We start from the raw sequence: 19,356 nt of genomic DNA, 5'->3' as shown, positions 1-19,356 counted from the left end.
GTCTCCTTTTCTTAGAGGGTGCCTGAGAAGGTGGCCACTTTTTATGTTCCCCAGCGGAATGATGGTGTGTGCTACTCCTGTCAGATAAGATTTCAGAGACGAAGCCTCTGTGGAAGAAGTGGAAGAGGCACAAAACCAAGTGGTTGTAGGTGCCAGTGCATTTTTTGAAGACGACGGCTCCAAAGGCACAGGGAATGCCCAAATCTGAGGCCAGTCTCATAGATTTATCTAACGGGAACAGCTTCAAACAAGCTTCTCTCGCCTATTTGAAAAACAAATAGAGCATTGGACCCTCACCTAAACAAAACAAACTTTTAGAATGGCCATCATTAAGGAGAATGGCCATATCTGAAACCAGGAGAATTCTGTTCAGCCACAGAGATAGAAAATTATTTTAAAAGTTACTCAGATGAAACCTAACTGTAAACAATACTTAAAACCTATGAAAAGCTAACCCTAGTACTACTGCTGTCAACTAACCATATCCAGGAGTTACAAGAAAAACTAGGTAAACTAGGCTGTGGAATAAGGACACTGGCAATTCCTTCATCTTTCAGCCAAGGGCAGTTGGAAGGAACAGAGGAAGTTGGCCCTACTCTGTCGTTTCATGCCCGCGGGAGAAGGGCGCAGCCATTGGTCAGCAGGCAAAAAGACTGCGATCTCTGGCACATGGGGCAATGCACATCAAGAGTTGAATACGTATAAACAATCACTCTACTATAAATGTTAACTTTTTATGTCAACCACTGGTGCAATGTAGGCATAGAAGCAGGTCTTGGGCCCTTTTCAAGTGTGGGATGGCATCTGAAAGGGAAAGCATGATCAGAAAAAATTCCCTCTTGACTCCCTGAAAAGGCATCTGGCTCCTTCCAAACACCAAAATGAATAATGCCTCTTTAATTTATTAAATTCCATACAGTCATTCAACTTTTGCTCAATTCTTACTATTTGAGTCTACTATCTCAACTAGAATCCCATTCCACCTATTCACCACTCTCTCTGCAAAAGGTCCTCAATTCTTTTTTAATATGTTCCCTCCTGCACCTAATTGTATGACCTTTAGTTCTGGCTTGTTCATCAATCTCCAAAAGGCTATTCAGTCTTGATTTTATAACAATCCTTGACTAGTTTAAGTACTTCACTTGTGTTGCCTTTTAACCTTCTCTCAGGACTAAATAATCCAGATGCTCCTCATATGTAAGACCACTCATTTCATTCATCAATTCAGCTGCTCTTTAGAATCCTTTGGGAGGAAAGGCATCATAAAAAGGTAATTTGAAGATAATGATGACAATAATAAAAGCAAGCAGAGCTGTAGATAAATGGTTTTGAAATCCACAGACAGCAGTTTTAATTAAAATATAGTCAGGTCTTAAAGAAAGTGGGTAAATCAGATTAGTTTGAGCATACACTACAGTTTATTGCATTCAATGATTTCATCTATTGTTTAAAAGAGAACAAGTAAGCTGCAATGGAGAACAAGACTCTTCTATCTGCCTCACAGTTCTCTTCTCAGTTTACACCAACATGAAACTCTATAGAATAACAAGCTTGTTATGAATCTAGTCATCTTTTAGTACTCAGGGCCACAACACACCATGACAATACATATGAGAGAGAGCTCACTAGAGGGAGTTCTCAGCAAGGTTATTAACATTTCCAAAAGAGATGCTACAGACAAAGGCTGTACCAACACCTGCTGCACCTTAGCACCTAGAAAGTTCTTTTGAGCCCATCTTTGCCTTGGCAAAACTAAAAGTGATTCTGCTGATAAGGGTTTTGCAATAAAATGCTGTCCACGATCATGATAAATAAATACCATACTTTGATCACACTAAAAAAATTACCTTTGCTTCTTCCACGGCTGGTACGCGCAAAGTTGTTAACAAAAGTAGTGAGCACAGCCATGTCAGGACTGCTGTCTGAAACTGAGCCACGGAAAATGAAATGGCTATATGTAGCAAAATCACTGTCAAGCCATTGATTCCTAATAGAAACCAGCAGGCCACCATTCCGTATGCCATAAGACACCAGGGTTTGTACTGGAAGAAAAGGAGAGAGGGGGACTTTCAATTTAAAATAATAGAAGTAAAAATTATTAATCAACCCCCCAAAACATGACATTTACCTTAACAAACCCGTATGTTTTTAATGGCAAAAATAAATAGACACAAAATACCAACCTGAGAACAGTACTGATATTACAGAAAGTAATATAACTTTAGTTTTAAAAATGCCTAATGATCTAAATATCAGTTGTGAAATACAAGGACTCCCTGGAACCAGAGGTTTAAATTCTGATAGGATCAATTAATCGCTTCTTTCTTCAAGTTAGAGAATTTGAGCTCCACGCAGTTTTTTCTGTGAGGGCCTTTCAGATGAGAAGTTAACATTGAAGCATTCTCTGCTCTGCATGGACATTAAAGATCATTTGGCACTATTTATATGCTTAGAGGAATTGCCCCGGTGTCCCTGCCCACATTTCTTTCCCCTCATTGTTTTATAGTGTGCTATGTGCAGGTGAGCAGTCCCACTGCCACCTCCCACCCAACAGATTGATTCTTGTATATAACTCTTTGCCTCCACCATTTGCTACTATCAAAAATAGTCAAAGAAGAGAGTTGGAAAAAGCTCCTTCAGGAGCCAATCAGTGTTGCGCTGTGCATCAGCCATGGGACAGCTAGAGAAAATCAAGAGTTGCTTTCTCCTCCACCAAGGACTAAGGCAGGAGTGCTGGAACTAGAGGTACAGCAGCACCCCCAGTCTTGAAATGGTTTCCATAATATACAGAGTTTACAGTTTTTTTCAATGGCTCTCACCACCCCCACTATAAAAACTGTTCCAACACTACTATGAGGCCTGCCAGCCTAGGAAACTAGGGAACCAAACTTGGATCTGTGCAAACACAGACCACTAGGCCCAGCGCTTTCCTCCCAGAGAAAATCCAATGGAAGGAGCAGGCTTTTCTTGAAGCTCTGCATGTTCTCACAGTTTTGCCCCTTATCCTCCCCTTTAACAGGAGGGATGTGTATCCTTATGGAATGGGGAGGGCATGTGACTAGCAAGCCTCACAGATCCCTGCTACGCCTCACGGCTAAATGAAGAGCAATTACCACTCTAAATCTCTCTAAAAAGCAGTGTTAATTTTTAATTACATTCAGACCACTCTCCCCTCCACACCCCCTTTTCACTGTTAATGGCACCAAATATTGTTTGCTTAATTATTTCAGTAGGATTGTATTTTAACTTATTTGTGTAACACCAGGAGCACTTCACTGAGGGCACTTTCTAACTACAATTATTATATGCCCTATTGTGCCTATCTATAGACTTTTCTGTATGCAGATAGCTAAGCAGATATACATAAATGTGTGTGCATTTAAATCTGTTCGGTGTGTTTACAATCAATGCAAAACACTGTATTAGTATGTTAGGATTGTGAATTTAAATGCACAGGAAATTGGCAGACCAGGAAACCTACAATAAGAAACTTTTGGTTTTGTTAGCTAAAATTTAATCAGCTTCAAAGGTTCTAAGACAATTTGCACATGCACTCTCACAGTGCATTGTTGAATGGGTTTATATTAAAACACATCGGTATAGCATCAGTGCTTAACCTCTTCAGGGCAAGGTTCACATCCACCTATAAACACACACATACAACACTTAGCGCAACACAGCTCCCATCCTGACCGGGGTCTCTCTGTGTTACCATAATACAAATAATAATCATAATAATAATGTTTTATTTTTCCATATTATTTGCCTTAAAATATTGAAAAAATTAAATTTGCATGTATTAATGGCAATAAAAATATATTTTTAAAAAGAAATGGCAGTTTAAAATCCTGCAACATAACATAGGAGTTTTATGGATTTTGCTGTGGTCTCTCAGGAGGGTTCCAGGGTTTCTAAGATAAGGACAGTAGTATGTGTAGTAAACATCCAGACTGAGAACATTCTCCTGACATGTTCAGCTTGCATCAGCAGTTCTTTGAAGCTCTTGAAGTTGCTTGTCTGGATGTCTCTGTCTCTCTCTGCCTTTCTTTAAGCAGTGTTTGAGGCTGAAAATAGCATCAACAAGATGCTAAGAAGAAACTACTGAAGTGATTCCAACTGTGAAAAGAACCCTCTTGCTGCTTTTTACATAATTTAACATGATTTGAAATCTAAACAATGCACATAAGCTTATATCATTACTCATTATAAATCTGAACTCAAAAAATGGAGAGAGTCGCACTGAGAATCACTTTAACACAACAGTAGTAGAGACCCCTTTAAAAATTGTAAAAGAAATGTTCTTCTAGTGCATCTAAACGTTGGCTCCTCTGTGAGCATTCAACTCAAATACAGTATGTAGCTTCCTACTAGTGTGACTGCTGAGTGCAACTGTTTTAAATAATTTTTAAATAATTTCTTCCTGCAAAGCATCACAAGAAAACTGAAGTCCATGTCTCTAGAACAGGACATGTCAGTTAAAGAATCACATGACACAAAAGTCCAGTGAACTATTCACAGCAAGACCTGGGGCTAATAATTAGAAGTGAACAAATGTGACTGTAAATTAGTTACTCAAATATTCCTTGATTATAATTAGGTTTATGGCTTCTTTTCCATTCTACATTATTAGCATCCATTATTTACACAAACAAGTTAGCAAATGCATTCCATCCTAGATATTTACGAAGTTAGAGCCTCTCTCTCTCTTGTGGACAAACTGAACAAGGGACTAAAATTCGCATATGCTTTCAAAATTATTCCGTCTAATGGAAACACAAGGATTTCCAACCCCATGAATCTGCGGGATCCATGACTAAGGTACCCCACACACCCCAAGATCTTCTGTAACACCCTGCTCTGGTTCCCAAAATCCTAGAAGAAAAGTAGTCCCTGCAGATCACCTGCACAGTGGTATTTATATGGATAAGCCAAGTAGTTACAGTTACACTAGCTAGGATAAAATTACCAGGGCCGTCATTCCGAATGCTGAAGGGCAGAAATTGATCCTCAGCTGGAGACAAAACATCATTTCCCCTTTACATTATTACACAATTAAGTATACTGAAGATATTCTTAAATATTTGACGTGTTGCACTCTCAGAGACAAGATGAATCAATGGCCTATTCAACTGTGATGATTCCTGTGCAGCACATTTTCTTATTATGATTACTACTACTACATTTCCTGCCCTTCTCCTGCCATTTTCAAAAGACCAATTCATTACATTCACCTTCTTTTTCTTACATCCGCAGTATCAATGCTTCTAACTTTATTTTCAATTTACAGATCACCCAAGTTCTAAGAAAAAGCTAGCACAAAAAAATGAAAAAAGTGATACAAGGTCACAGGCAGTATCATGACAATATCTCCGCAGGGACTGCCTAGTGTTCCCATGTGTTTCCAATACAGATTCCATGAACCATAACTGCTGGCAGTCAGATCTTCATCCCACCTGAGACAATCTCTTTCGGGACTCAAAGGAGCTTTATAAAACCTCTCAGCTGAAACTGCTGAAATACCTGGTGTTACACATTCTGCACTGCCCCCAAAGCACAAATGTTTGGTGTTCTATAAGGAAAGGTAGCAGTGAAAGAAATTAGATTTTGTCTTTAAAAAAAACAGTCTGCATAATGAAGCAGATTAATAAAAGCAGAACAATAGGGTTATTAAATTATTCTTTTCTGAGATACATGATTATGATTCAACTTCAGATTCAAAGTTCCATGTAATTTCATCTCTGATTAATGCTAAGGAACTATAAACTGGTCCCCTTCCTCTCTCTGTAAACCAAGAATATGTTTTATTAAAGGACACCCCATTTTTACATACTACATTGCTGAAATTATTATAGGCAGGGCTGGTTAAGTGACACTTCCCATTATTTGACACTTGTTTTCAGTTACTTATATTCCTTATTTATCATCTTCTTTATAAAATTATGGGGGCAGGAAGTGAACAAATCCATTATATTGGCTCCAAACTTTGGCAGTCCTTAGGTCATTTCTTGCACTGCCACTAAAAATTGATAGGACCAGCACAACCACTGAGAAGCTTCATACAGCCACTATTTCCCCCCCTTAAATCACCCTACCACAAAAATGTTTCCTTCTTTCCCCCCTCATTTGTGGATTTTCCCTGCAAAATGTCAATGATCCAGAACAGGTATCCAGTCCTGCAAAAGGGCCTGAAATCTCATTCCTATAGGATAGGAACAAGAGTTTCAAAGCAGCTTTCTAATGGTTCTTACTTCTAGCCATGGAAGGACCCAGATATTAGACAATAAAATTGCTAAATTTTTATATATAGCTTAGTCACTTTATAGCTTTATAATCCTCCCTGCCCCCTAAGTTCTGAAAATGTGGGTTTGTGGTACTAAGAGGGGCTAGCTTTGCAGATTGTGGGAGATGAAAAATCTTCCCAGTTGAGCTGTGGTCAGAAAACAGAATTTGTATCCTCCAGAAAAGTCCAATATTTGGTTTTGTCCTGATTCAGGACCACACAAGAAAAGAAAGACATTTTTTGTAGAATGAAATATTCACATGCAAGTGTTGAAATGAAATGTTTTGACACTGTGAAATTAAATATTTAAATTAAATGTCAATTGGATCTGAAACATTCTGAACTGACATTTCACTTTAAAACGACATTTTAAGTTGAAATATCAATTTGAAATTAACTGTTTCTATTTGAATCAACTCCTCAAATAGAAACGGTTCAGTTCAAATAAGCACTTCAAAACAAAGCAAAATGTTTGGATTAAATGCTGCTTTGGAAAAAATAAAAAAAAAAAATCATTAAAAAAAATCCAATATTTTCCAGTGTAAAATTTTAGTTTCAACAACTACATTTTCCAATGGAAAAAACATACCTCGGACATCTCTTCTCCACAGCACATACGAGGGGACAGAGTTACACTGTACTGGGTCTGTGGTATAATTGCCCATCCATGTAGAGACATGCTGCTTTTGGCTGTCATGTACCTGCATGATGTGTATCAGGTTTGGTCCCAAATATCGTGCATATCCAAGTCCCCATTATCCAACATCATTTTTGAGCATTCTCACAGGAAAGTATTAAGTCCCTAACTATAGGCCCAGTTCTCTCAACCTTACTCACAATGAGGCGTTGATTTAAACAGGGCTTTGGAGCTGTGCTCTGGCTCCGCTCCAGGCAAAAACCTGCAGCTCCACTGCTCCGGAGCTGCTCCGGGCTCCGCTCCAAAGCTCTGGATTTAAATGGGACTGCTTCCTCATTTGAGTAAAGGTGGCAGAACTGGGTCATAAATAATTATATCTCCTAGATACAATTTCTTGGAATTTTTCATTCTATAGAATATACTTTTCAACAGTTTGTAATACAAGTGTTCTGTTTTCCAGGTCTCACAGCTAACTGAAAAAATATAAGGTGCACTCCTGCGAAACACATGCATTCATACCTTTTCCATAAAGAGCCTTGACATCTGTGATACCATTAGATGGCCAAGCAGAAGCCATATTATACGTTCCTTTCCCCATTCCATCCAGAAGCTCCACTCAAAGTCTGTGGGATCCTAGAATACATAGTGAATTAATTGATATGTGTTTCAAAGCTGGGGGGGGGAGTATACTGATGAAACAGCGTGAAAGGTTTGAATAAAACACAAAGGTTTATGATCCAATACCACAGACCATGGTCTGAAGGGAATCTACACACATTGTTACAGTAGAAGGGTCAGATTTTCAGAGGTGATGAGCATCCACAATTCCAAATGATTTCAATTTGTTTAAAATTTGTGGAACCATTTCTATTGGTACATCTTGTAAAACCTAAATCTGAGGCCAAATTTGATTTGACGGTGACCCTTCCCACCAAAGCATCAAAAATTTTCAAACTATAAAACATACGCACAAGCACATAAATACATGTATCATCTCAGCACTGAAAAATGTAGATACAAGTGAGGAAGCACAGGCTCAGCACAGAATAAGATTCCTGATTTTAAGGGCTCTCTCTCTATTCATCAATATTTATTGAACACCAACACGGTATAATCATAATAATGAGATTTCTCCAGGAGGCCTGTCAGGAACAATGTGACAGTCCTTCACACAAGGCTTATCAAATGGAATTTGCAAACTACAGTAGTACGTGGCTGTTCACCAGTATCTGAACACAGGAGGACAATAGTGTGGATTTCAACTATGCAGCAAATAACTTGCTTTAAACTAGATTATGTTACTATGCAGACCTTAGTGCAACTGTATACTTTGCAGCTTTGGCTCCATGCCCAGTGCACCAGACAGCAGAACTGAGCTAGCATGAGGAAAGAAGTAATCTGCATGGTAAAAAGGAGGTGCAGATGACTTTCCCCCATTGCAGCAAGGAAGAAAACCAGAGAAGGAATTATAACCAAGTCTGGACTGTTCCTGGGGCAGAACAGCTATGTACCACTCTTACTCGTGACAGAACAAAGTATCCAAAGTAACTCATAGCAGCATATTAGCTTTAACTTAATTCAGTTTAATTACTCTGATGATCTTCCAATATTTGAATAATTTTTAATTTTATAAAATGCCTGATTATGGTTTTTACATGCAATTTTGGCTCCTAGCTTCCCACCTAGATCTGATCACAACCAACACTTTTTTGAAACACAGCCTGTTTTCCTAGGTCCTGAGACATGCCCATACTACTGATTGTAGTGTTTCTTGCTGAATTCACCAGCTTCAATGGGACTACTCGGGGTAGTAAGCACTAGATGCTCATACTAAGTGAAGAACGAGAACTTCATAAGGTGGCACAAAGAACAATCTACACAACCTTCTACCCAGACCAAGAAAAGTGCATACAAAATTTTCAATAAACTGAAAGTTCATATGATTCTAAACAACAAACTGCAAAACTTCCGTTATAAGGCTCATCAACCACAAAATATTGCACCAGATCATAGTGACTGTTTTCAGGGACACTCCTGGAATGGCAGTACAAATCACACCAGGATAAACTCCAGATCAATTTCCTGAAACAAAATGCCACTCAAGCTTTTAGCTTCAAAAAATATTGCATAGCTCCTTCCCCACCCTGCAATTAGTTATCCCTGATATTCCATTCTCTCCTCCAACTTTTCCACCATTCTCAATCATAGAACTCAAGCCAGTCAACTAGAGCCAATTCTAATACTTCACATTAACTTTTCAAGGAAGACTGGCTCATTCTTTTTCTCCCTGAATGTTTTGTATTAGCTATTTGAGACCCAGTCCTGCAAGCCATCTCTTTAATTCTGTCTGAAGCAAATATGAGGCCCAGGCTTGACTGGAGTACTGCCAGAGACTCAATTGAAACTGCTAGTATTCCAGAACTACACCCTAGTGACACTCCCATTTTAAACGACCTGCCCTCAGTGTAGGGCTCTCTGTTCTGCCACATTTTGTTAAACACTGTATCATTTCCAGCTTTTGAAGAACATATGTATAAAAACCACTTTGAATATCACATCTCCCCCCACCTGTCCGACCACACACATTTAAAAGACAAAACCTTTCAACAATGGGAAAAAATATAACCTACATCGGGGTTCTCAAACTTTTTCTTTCTGAGGTGCCCCCAACATGCTATAAAAACTCCAGGGCCCAGCAGGGGAGAGAAGACTCAGGGCTCTAGGCCGGGGGTGGGAGGGGCACTCAGGCATAGGTGTTGTTTGACTTTTATTTTGGGTGGGCAGGGGCCAGCGGGACTCAAGCCAGCTCTGCACAGCGGGGTCCGGGGAAGGAGCACCACCGCCACCTCTGACTCACCTTAGCAGGCCACCCAGCTTGTCTGGGTTGGGGGAGGGAGGGGAGCAATCAAAATTATAACTCAAAGGTGGGGGGCTCAGCTCAAAAAGTTTTAAAATAGCTCAAGATGCAGGGTGAGGGGTACCTAAGAGCTGTGTGCAGGTGTGTGGGGGGGAGCTCAGGGCTGTGTGCAGGTAGGGGTTAGCTCAGAGTGCAGGCAGGGGAGTAGTTCAGGGTGCAGGGAGGGGTAGCTAGGGGCTGTGTGCAAGCAGGGGGTAGCTCAGAGTGCAGGCAGGGGAGTAGTTCAGGGTGCAGGGAGGGGGTAGCTAGGGGCTGTGTGCAGGGAGAAGAAGTCACTCACCTTGTGCAGTAACCATGGTTCTTCGAGATGTGTCCCCCTGTGGGTGTTCCACTCCAGGTGTCAGTGCATCCCTGTGCCAGAGATCGGAGATTTCTCGCAGCAGTACTCGGTCAAGGGAAGGGCGCGCACAGGGGTCGTCTCGTGCAGCCGTTGGCACCTCCTGTAGCACGCGCTCCCCCAACCGTCCCCTCTGTTCCTTCTCTACTCTAGGTGCTTGTAGAGCAGTACCCCACCAGAGGTGGTAGGGGTTTGGAGTTATGTATAAGTGTGTGATGAGAGCACTGTAAGGCCAATGATAAGAGTCTGAGACAAGGCCTTGGGTGATAGCATAATGCTTGGCAAAAGTGTGCTCCAATGTCCAGGTTGCAGATCTACAAATATCTATTAAGGGGACATTGTTCAAGAATGCAATCGATGTCGCTATGGCTCGCGTTGAGTGGGATCTGATGCCCAAGGGGGGTTCTTTGTGATGCAGGTGGTAGAAAGTTTGAATACAGGTAGAGACCCATTTGGAGAGTCTCTAGGTCAATATTATAGAGCCTCTGGCTTGCTCTGTTGTAGAGATGAATAGTCTTGGTGACTTGCAGAATGGTTTAGTTCTGTCCAAGTAGAAGGCTACAGCCCGTATGACATCTAGCATGTGCAATGTTGCTTCTCGAGAGTCATTATGTGGCTTGGAATGGAAGGCAGGTAAGTGTATGGTTTGGTTAATATGAAAATTTGTAGCCACTTTGGGCAAGAATTTTGGGCGAGGATGTAACATGATTTTGTCTTTGGTAAATACAGTGTACAGTGGTTCAGCCATCAATGCTCATATTTCGCTGACACGTCTGGCAGACGTGATTGCCACTAGGAATGCGACCTTCATTGACATATGAAGGAGCGAGCAGGTTGCTAGAGGTTCGAAGGGTGGTCTTGCGAGACATTTGAGCACAAGATTGAGATCCTGTGGTGGTGCAGGTTGGTGTACTTCTGAGTACATGTTCTGTATACCTGCTAGAAAGCGCCATGTAATCGGGTGAGCGAATATTGAAGCCCCTTCTATCTGTTCATGGAGGGCCGTAATGGCAGCAAGGTGTTCTTTAATAGAGCTTATGGCTAACCCCATTTCCTTCAGTTCTAGTAGGTAGTCTAGGATCATAGATAGAGGCACCTTGGTCGCGTCCAGCTGTTTTTGCTGACACCAAAGGGAGAATCTTCTCCACTTGTGACGGTAAGTATTTCTCATGGTAAGGCGACAGCTAGTTAGTAATACCTGTTTTACTTTCTCCAAACAGTTCGATTCCCCATGTTGGAACCAGAGAGGAGCCACGCTTTGAGATGGAGTTTCGCTGGGTCAGGCCCTTGTTCTGGGACAGGAGGTCCGTCCGGAAAGGCAGCGGTTGTGGGGCACAGACTGCTAGACATGAGAGGTATGGAAACCAAGTCTGCCTGGGCCATGTGGGGACAATGAGAATGATGTATGCTCTGTTGAGTCGTATTTGCGGATGACCCGGGGGATCAGTGGGAAGGTGTACTTGGGTCACGCGTTCCACGGGATGAGGAAGGCATCCCCTAATGATCCTGGTGCCAGGCCTGTCCTGGAGCAAAATAGTGGACATTTGTGATTTGTCACTGAGGTGAAAAGGTCAATTACTGGGTAACCTCATTTTTGGAATATTGTGTTGAGAACACTGTCATGGATTTCCCACTCGTGTTCCTGTGAGACGTGCCTGCTGAGGTTGTCGGCTGTAGTGGTTTGGCACCCTGATAGGTATGATGCTGTGATGTTTATATTGTTGCAGATGCAGAAGTTCCATATATTCATGGCTTCTCCGCATAGCGAGTGAGACCTGGCTCCTCCTTGGCAATTGATGTAAAACATGCACACCACATTGTCGGTGAGAATAGAGATTGAGAATTCTCGGCATGACTGCAGTTAAGCCTCTCCCGCCTCTCGAGAGATAATGGTGGGAGTTAATTGTAATGGTAAACTGTAGAAACTGTTCCCAAACAGGGAGTTAAGGAGAGAAAAAGTCTTCTTCTTTCTTCTCTTAAGAAAAACCTCTAAGAGAAACTAACGAAACTATGTAACTATGTATAGTCTAAGACTAACTAAACAATGTAACTAAGTATAGACTAAAAGAAGTTCCTATGTAACTTCTAACTTTTTTTTTCCTTTCAGAAAGTATCAAAGAGAGCACTGCCGCGGAGCTCCGTCTGCAGCCGAGGACAGTTGAGAAGGAACTGAGGGGACAAGACGACTCCTGTGCGCGCCCTTCCCCCGACCGAGTACTCCTGCGAGAAATCTCCCATCTCTGGCGCAGGAATGCACTGACACCTAGAGTGGAGCACCCACATGGACACCACTGGAAGAAGAAGGGGATAGCTCAGGGTGAAAGGAGAGGATAGCTAGGGGATGTGTGCAGGGAGGGGATAGCTCATGGTGCAGGGAACCACGGCATGGCACCGCTCCAGCTCCTATGCGCTCCAATGGGAGCTGCAGGGGCGGTGCCTGAGGATGGGCCAGGGTGCAGAGCCACCAGGCTGCGCCTCCGCATAAGAGCTGGAGATGGGACATGCCACTGCTTCCGGGAGCCGCTTGAGGTAAACGCCGCTCTGATCCTGTACACCCCTGAGCCTCTCCCCATGCCCTAACCTCCTGCTCCAGCCCTGATCCCCTTCCCACTCTCCAAACCCCTCAATCCCAGCCTGGAGCACCCTCCTGCACCCCAAAACTCTCATCCCCAGCCCCACCCCAGAGCCCGCACCCCTTCCTACACCCCAACCCCAATTTTGTGAGCATCCATGGCCTGCCATACAATTTCTATTCCCTCATGTGACCCTCGGGCCAAAAAGCTTGCCCGCCCTGGTGTAAAGTCACCACAGGCTCATCCTCCCCCAGATAGTGTTATCTTCAGATCTGCACTAAGATGCAAAAAATCACCTTCATTATTTACAACATAAAGTTCTCTGAAAAGCTAGTATTCTTGATAGGGGAAGACTAGCAGCAGAAGCTAGAATTGACCACTGGAGCCTACACCTGGCTAAGCCAACCATCCACACCACAGAGTGGGAATGGGGAGCTATCCAAGAGAAAATAACCTCTATGAATTATTGGTTTTACAGATCACTAGTACCATATCAACATGTGACTGGCATCAAGAATTGACTTCAAGTCTCCAGGAATAAATATCTAGAAGCTCATTAAAACTCTGCACCACCTATTCCCTCCTCATGGAGAACTTCAGAGAGGCTAATATAGATGCGGGAGCCTGTCATACGGTCAGCCACCAGCAGCAGAACAGGCATGCCTCCCTCTGGTTCCCCTCCTTCAGAGTCCCCAGTTACTCTACACAAGCTTTCTTGCCTCAATAACACCCCTCCTGGGATCCAGTTTATTAGAAAAACAGTCTAAATGGTCCATGACAGAAGTCCCAAAACATAGTCCATTTATCACCCCAATGCATGCAGTCCTTAAAATCTCAAGATATCTAGTCCCTCAATGCCTTTCATGCCACACTCCATCTTCTGTCTCACCTGGGCTCTCCGTTGGTCCTCTCTAGTCCTTCTGCTAGTCCTTCCAGTTGGAATACAACCCTGCTCTTCTCAGCAGGAACCCCCAACAGCCTCATTGCTGGGAGCTCATCCTCTCCAGGGGAGCATCCCTCACTTCCTCTGGTCTTTTAACCTTTTTGCTCCAGAGAGGCCAAGAGGTAGGCCCTTCCACTGACTCCAGCCCTCCCTGTCCTTCATCAGCTTCAGCTCTGATCTCAGCAGGCAACTCCCTCTGCTGCTGTCTGGCCTTCAGCCCTGGCTCTCGGGCATGAGAAGGTCGGCCAGCAAACCCCTCTGCTGCTGTTCACCTATAGCCTTCCACCAGGAACCACCTAAAGCTTCTTTTAGAGACCTCCTATAGTCTCCTCGTCTCAGGCAGCTCTCACCTGCTCTATGGCCAAGGTGCCATTTTTAAGTCCAAGTGGGGTCAGTGGACCAGACACTATTAAGAGACTCACTGTCCCCCTCTGACGGAGCCAAGCAATGTCTGAAAGAGCTTGTTTTGCAGATAGCCTTATTTCAGCTTTAGGTTCATTTTCCAGGGAACACCCATTCAACACGAGATTCTCTGAAGAAATTTATTTCAACACACTGCACAATCCTTTCTACTAGTCCAGTGGTTTTCAACCTTTTTTCATTGTGGACTACTAAAAAATTTCAAATGGTGGCACAGACCCCTTTGGAAATCTTAGACACAGTGGGCGGACCACCAGAGGTCTGAGGACCACAGGTTGAAAACCACTGTACTAGAAGTAGTCCTGCCAGAAATCTCTCCCCCTGACTATTGTTTAAGATTTCCAGATCTTTCACTGGTCAAGGGTAACAATTTTAAGTCACAAATACAAAATTAATAAAAATACATTTTGGAACAGACTGAGACTTGAGCTAGGTGCATGCACAGAGGAGTAGGAACCCACCTTACATTGTTAAGTGGATTACCCTGCACTTGGGTCCACCAGACAGGATTAAGCTATGCTCCTGCTTACTCCCTCCCTGGAGCAGCTGGGCAGGGAGGAATAGAGGAGTGGTCAGAAGCTGGGCTTCCTCCCACTCCTCCCTGCCCTGTACAGATCTCTATCTCAGGTTCTTATATGACCCCCCTCACCATAGTACCAGAGCACAGCAGAATCTTTAATATATTTATCCTCACAACACCCCAGAAGAAATATTAACATCCCCATTTTACAGGTGGGAAACCAAAGCTCAGAGAGATCAAGTGACTTGCCCAAGGTCACGCAGAAAGTCTGTGGTGGAGCAGGGACTTGACCCCAGGTCTCCCAACTTGTCAGCTAGTGCCCTAACCACAGGACCATCCTTTCTTTCTGTTCAGGCAGTGAGGCCCTGATCCCTCAATCTGTTCCACACGGGCAAAGCCCAAAGCCTGTTGAGTTCAGTGAGGCTCCATGGAAGCACACAGGTCCCCATGCACAGAACTGTTTGCAAGACTAAGACCTTAGTCCCCAATCCCACAAAAACTTGGCCACGTGGTTTACTTTACACCAGGGGTCGGCAACCTTTCAGAAGTGGTGTGTCGAGTCTTCATTTATTCACTCTAATTTAAGGTTTCGCGTGCCAGTAATACATGTGAACGTTTTTTAGAAGGTCTTTTTCTATAACTCTATAATATATAACTAAACTATTGTATGTAAAGTAAATAAGGTTTTTAAAATGTTTAAGAAGCTTCATTTAAAATTAAATTAAAATGCAGAGCCCCCGGATCTGTGGCCAGGACCCGGGCAGTGTGAGTGCCACTGAAAATCAGCTCGCGTGCCGCCTTTGGCACATGTGCCAGAGGTTGCCTACCCCTGCTTTACACCCTATGAGCAGTTCCACTGAATAGTCAATGGGACTATTCAAAAAGCAGAACATTAAGCATGCTTGTCTTTGTGGGATCAGGGCCGGAGTTAGTTTCCTTGTGTATGTAGGTCACAGAAGCAGGGGAAAGAAAGTCATCAAAAATACTAAGAAAATGTGAGCATAAAACCACAGTAATAGACTGGGGCACTGAGGTGCAGGTATAGTACCTCAAACTACTTTTAACTCCTTTTTTCAGACTGCCTAGTTTTTAAGTTACTGGTGTCCCTTTGAGCTCTTTCTTGCCTATTAGTTGATAACTGTCCTGAATACTAAGACTGAGTACATCCTCAATGCTCCCAGTCTCTATTGATTCAACGCTGACACACCCAAATCTCTTACAGATCTCTGGTCTTGCTCCTGGCCCTGTTTCCCCATAGGAACAGAATGCAAAGCATAATCACCTTTATTTCTTGACATTAAAAAAATATTCTTGGTCTATTCTTAACCAATACTGTGATTTCACTGTGAATTATTATTCTATTTCTGCTGACCTTTGAAAAAGTAGAAATAGATTTATTTCCATGCGCTGTTAAGTTCAAATTGGGTAATCAACTGCTTTTATACTGCTTCTCTGAGAGTTAATAAGAGACTTGCATTTATATGTTCCAATTTACAATTGCAGCTTTCTGTGAAGATAAACATTTGTATTCTGCAGCTGTGGCTGCAATGGCCTCTGTTTTTTGTTATATTGGGTCAACTTCTTAACATGTCAGGTAAGAAATCTAACCAGGAGAAAGGAACAGAAACAACATTAGCAGGTAAAAACACAAGCTCTTCATGTTAATAAGAACATCTCAACTCACTTACCCCCTTAAACTTTACACTTTCTAGTCTCCGGGTCCTAATCTCAGATACTTAGAATGTATTTACTCTTAGTTCCGACATGACCGGAGGAGTCAGGATTTTGCCCTTTCAGCATCTTAAATGAACATCAGCATGAGGATGCATAGAAGGGTCTTGTTAAAGGTGTATTTTATTACAGTTCTGTATATGGGCTTGAGAGTCAACTCCACTTTACAGATAATGAGGTCTTGACCTAAATATAACTGCACAATTTAAACGAGCTCTTACTCAGCCCAGAGGACAAATAACAATGTCCTCAGTGGATGCTATGCCAAAAATTGCAACTATCTAAAGGCTGCATTAAAAACAATAACAAGAAATACACACACAAATTGGGGGAAACAAAACTGGGAAACTTCTTTGGAGCAGCAAGAAGAATAGGGATAAGGGCATCTCTTCTCTTTTCTGTAACCCCTACAGAAGAGATGTGTCTACAGCCAGGTCCACACTACAAAGTGTTGTCAGAATGGCTAGGTCAGTCATTAGTGTGGAATAAACTACACCCAACAGCTAACATAGCTATGCTAGCAAAATCCCCAGTATAGACACAATTATGGCAGCAGAAGAATGTCATTCAGCTAATGTCATTCAGAGAGATGGCATTACTGTACAGAAAAACTTCTTCTGTCCTCATAAACTGCACCTACACTAGGGGGCTCTGCTGGTATAACTTTATCAGTATGGCTTTATCATCAAAGCCCATGTCACGTAGACAAGGCCTACATGTTTCTGTTCCTAAAAGCCAAATCATGAACCCTCTCCCATACCCACAGCATGGAGGACTCTAAACACACTGGAATGTTAAGTAATCGGTATAATACATACATAACCTATAGATCAGGCTACAATCACATATAGCTTCTTCTGCAGGAACAATCATCTTATGCTGATGTAAACAGCATGAATCAGAGGAAGAATCCCTGCTGTGACAGAGTATGTTGGCGGTTTCCAACGAGAGCAGAGCATGGAGAAGACAGCAAAAGCTGGCAGTGCCACAAAGCACATGCCATTCTTGAAGGACTAATTCTGTAATATACAGAAACTCCTAATTCAGAAAAGAGTATTGCAATGCACTCTGCATCGGGTGACACCTTAAAACAATGCAGAAACTGAAGCTGGTGCTGAATATGGCAGCGTATTTGGTAAGCAGGGCATCTGGCTGGGAGCACATGACACCAGTGCTCTGGGATCTGCTAGCTGCCTATTGGTCTCCAGATGTAGTTCAAGGTGTTGGCCTTCACCTATAGAGCTCTAAATGGCCTGGAAACAGTCCACATGAGGGATCACCTCTCTCCCTGTGCCACAGTGGCATAGCTGTGGTTAGCAGGGACACTCAAGCTGGATCCACCTCGTTATTAAAGAGAAGAAGTTGCTGGTCAGGACTGTGGATCTTGCTCCCCATTTGGACCAAAGCAGTCTGGAGTTGAAACCTTCTGGGCACAATGCAAAAACCATTTGTTTGACAGGTTCTGAGGGAAGGTGGAGCATGTTCATGGCAGGGGAAGAGGAGGTTCAAGGGACTCTTCTGTTCCTTTAATGTATGGGCTGGCTAAGTTAATCTGATACCTATGTACAAGTATTTCATGATGCTCAGTGCTCAGCACTGTGTTACTCTAAGTGTTATGACACCTGCACTTTTTGTCTGAGCATTTACTGTCATTTAAATCTGAAGAAATAATAAAGCACTCCATGCAGAAGGTGAGCATGAGGCCTATGGACCACATAAGCCCTTGGCACAGAGTGATTTCACCCAAAGGCAATATTAACTTGACTCTATCGATCTATCGATGGCAGCCGGTATCAAGCGAAGTGCCCCAAGGGTCAGTCCTGGGGCAAGTTTTGTTCAATATCTTCATTAATGATCTGGAGGATGGCGTGGATTACACCCTGAGCAAGTTTGCAGATTACACTAAACTGGAAGGAGTGGTAGATATGCTGGCGGGTAGGGATAGGATACAGAGGGACCTAGACAAATTAGAGGATTGGGCCAAAAGAAATTCGATGAGGTTCAACAACGACAAGTGCAGAGTCCCATGCACTGCTACAGACTAGGGATCACGTGGCTAGGCAGCAGATCTGCAGAAAAGGACCTGGGGGTTACAGTGGACAAGAAACTGGATATGAGTCAACAGTGTGCCCTTGTTGCCAAGAAGACAGCAGGCTAATGGCAATTTGGGCTGCATAAGTAGGAGCATTGCCATCAAATCGAGGGACGTGATCATTCCCCTCTATTCGGCATTGGTGAGGCCTCATCTGGAGTACTGTGTCCAGTTTTGGGCCCCACACTACAAGAAGGATGTGAAAAAATTGGAAAGAGTCCAGCAGAGGGCAACAAAAATGATTAGGGGGCTGGAGCACATGACTTATGAGGAGAGGCTGAGGGAACTGGGATTGTTTAGTCTGCAGAAGAGAAGAATGAGGGGGGATTTGATAGCTGCTTTCAACTGCCTGAAAGGGGGTTCCAAAGAAGATGGATCTAGACTGTTCTCAGTGGTACCAGATGACAGAACAAGGAGTAATGGTCTCAAGTTGCAGTGGGGGAGGTTTAGGTTGGATATTAGGAAAAACTTTTTCACTAGGAGAGTGGTGAAGCACTGAAATGGGTTACCTAGGGAGGTGAAGGAATCTCCTTCCTTAGAGGTTTTTAAGGTCAGGCTTGACAAAGCCCTGGCTGTGATGATTTAGTTGGTGTTGGTCCTGCTTTGAGCAGGAGCTTGGACTAGATGACCTCCTGAAGTCCTTCCCAACCCTGATATTCTATGATTCTATGATCTCTGAGAAGAGTGTCTTAAACATGAATTGGGGACAAGGACCACTGTGCAGTGAGGATGTGGCCATGGGTAGGTCAGGCCCAACCTTTCAGATCTGCATTTTTAAAGGGGGTTGAGAAGTCCTAATATTAACAGAAATGTTTTCAGATTTTTAAAATACTTTGTTCCTAGTTGGTGATTCAGACGGCCTCCTCATGCCGTGGCACAATGGCTCATTGGCTTATCATCATCCCC

General features: G+C 42.9%; 1 protein-coding gene across 5 annotated transcripts in view; it reads right to left on the bottom strand.

Moving 5' to 3' along the window:
• Positions 1-19,356, bottom strand: part of HHAT (hedgehog acyltransferase) — a 330,296-nt gene that overhangs the window by 288,959 nt on the left and 21,981 nt on the right. For all 5 annotated transcript variants that reach the window (XM_034764509.1, XM_034764514.1, XM_034764512.1 and 2 more), the window contains exons 4-5: positions 7,437-7,550; positions 1,848-2,042 (exon numbers count right to left, since the gene is read on the bottom strand). In XM_034764509.1, coding sequence (XP_034620400.1) covers positions 1,848-2,042; positions 7,437-7,550 — 309 coding nt within the window. The remainder of the gene's footprint in view (positions 1-1,847; positions 2,043-7,436; positions 7,551-19,356) is intronic.

This window comes from Trachemys scripta, chromosome 3, assembly GCF_013100865.1.
Source record: "Trachemys scripta elegans isolate TJP31775 chromosome 3, CAS_Tse_1.0, whole genome shotgun sequence".
In the NCBI taxonomy this organism is placed as follows: Eukaryota; Metazoa; Chordata; order Testudines; family Emydidae; genus Trachemys; species Trachemys scripta.
Note: the sequence above shows the minus strand (reverse complement) of the source record. Positions and strands in the feature narration are given on the sequence as shown.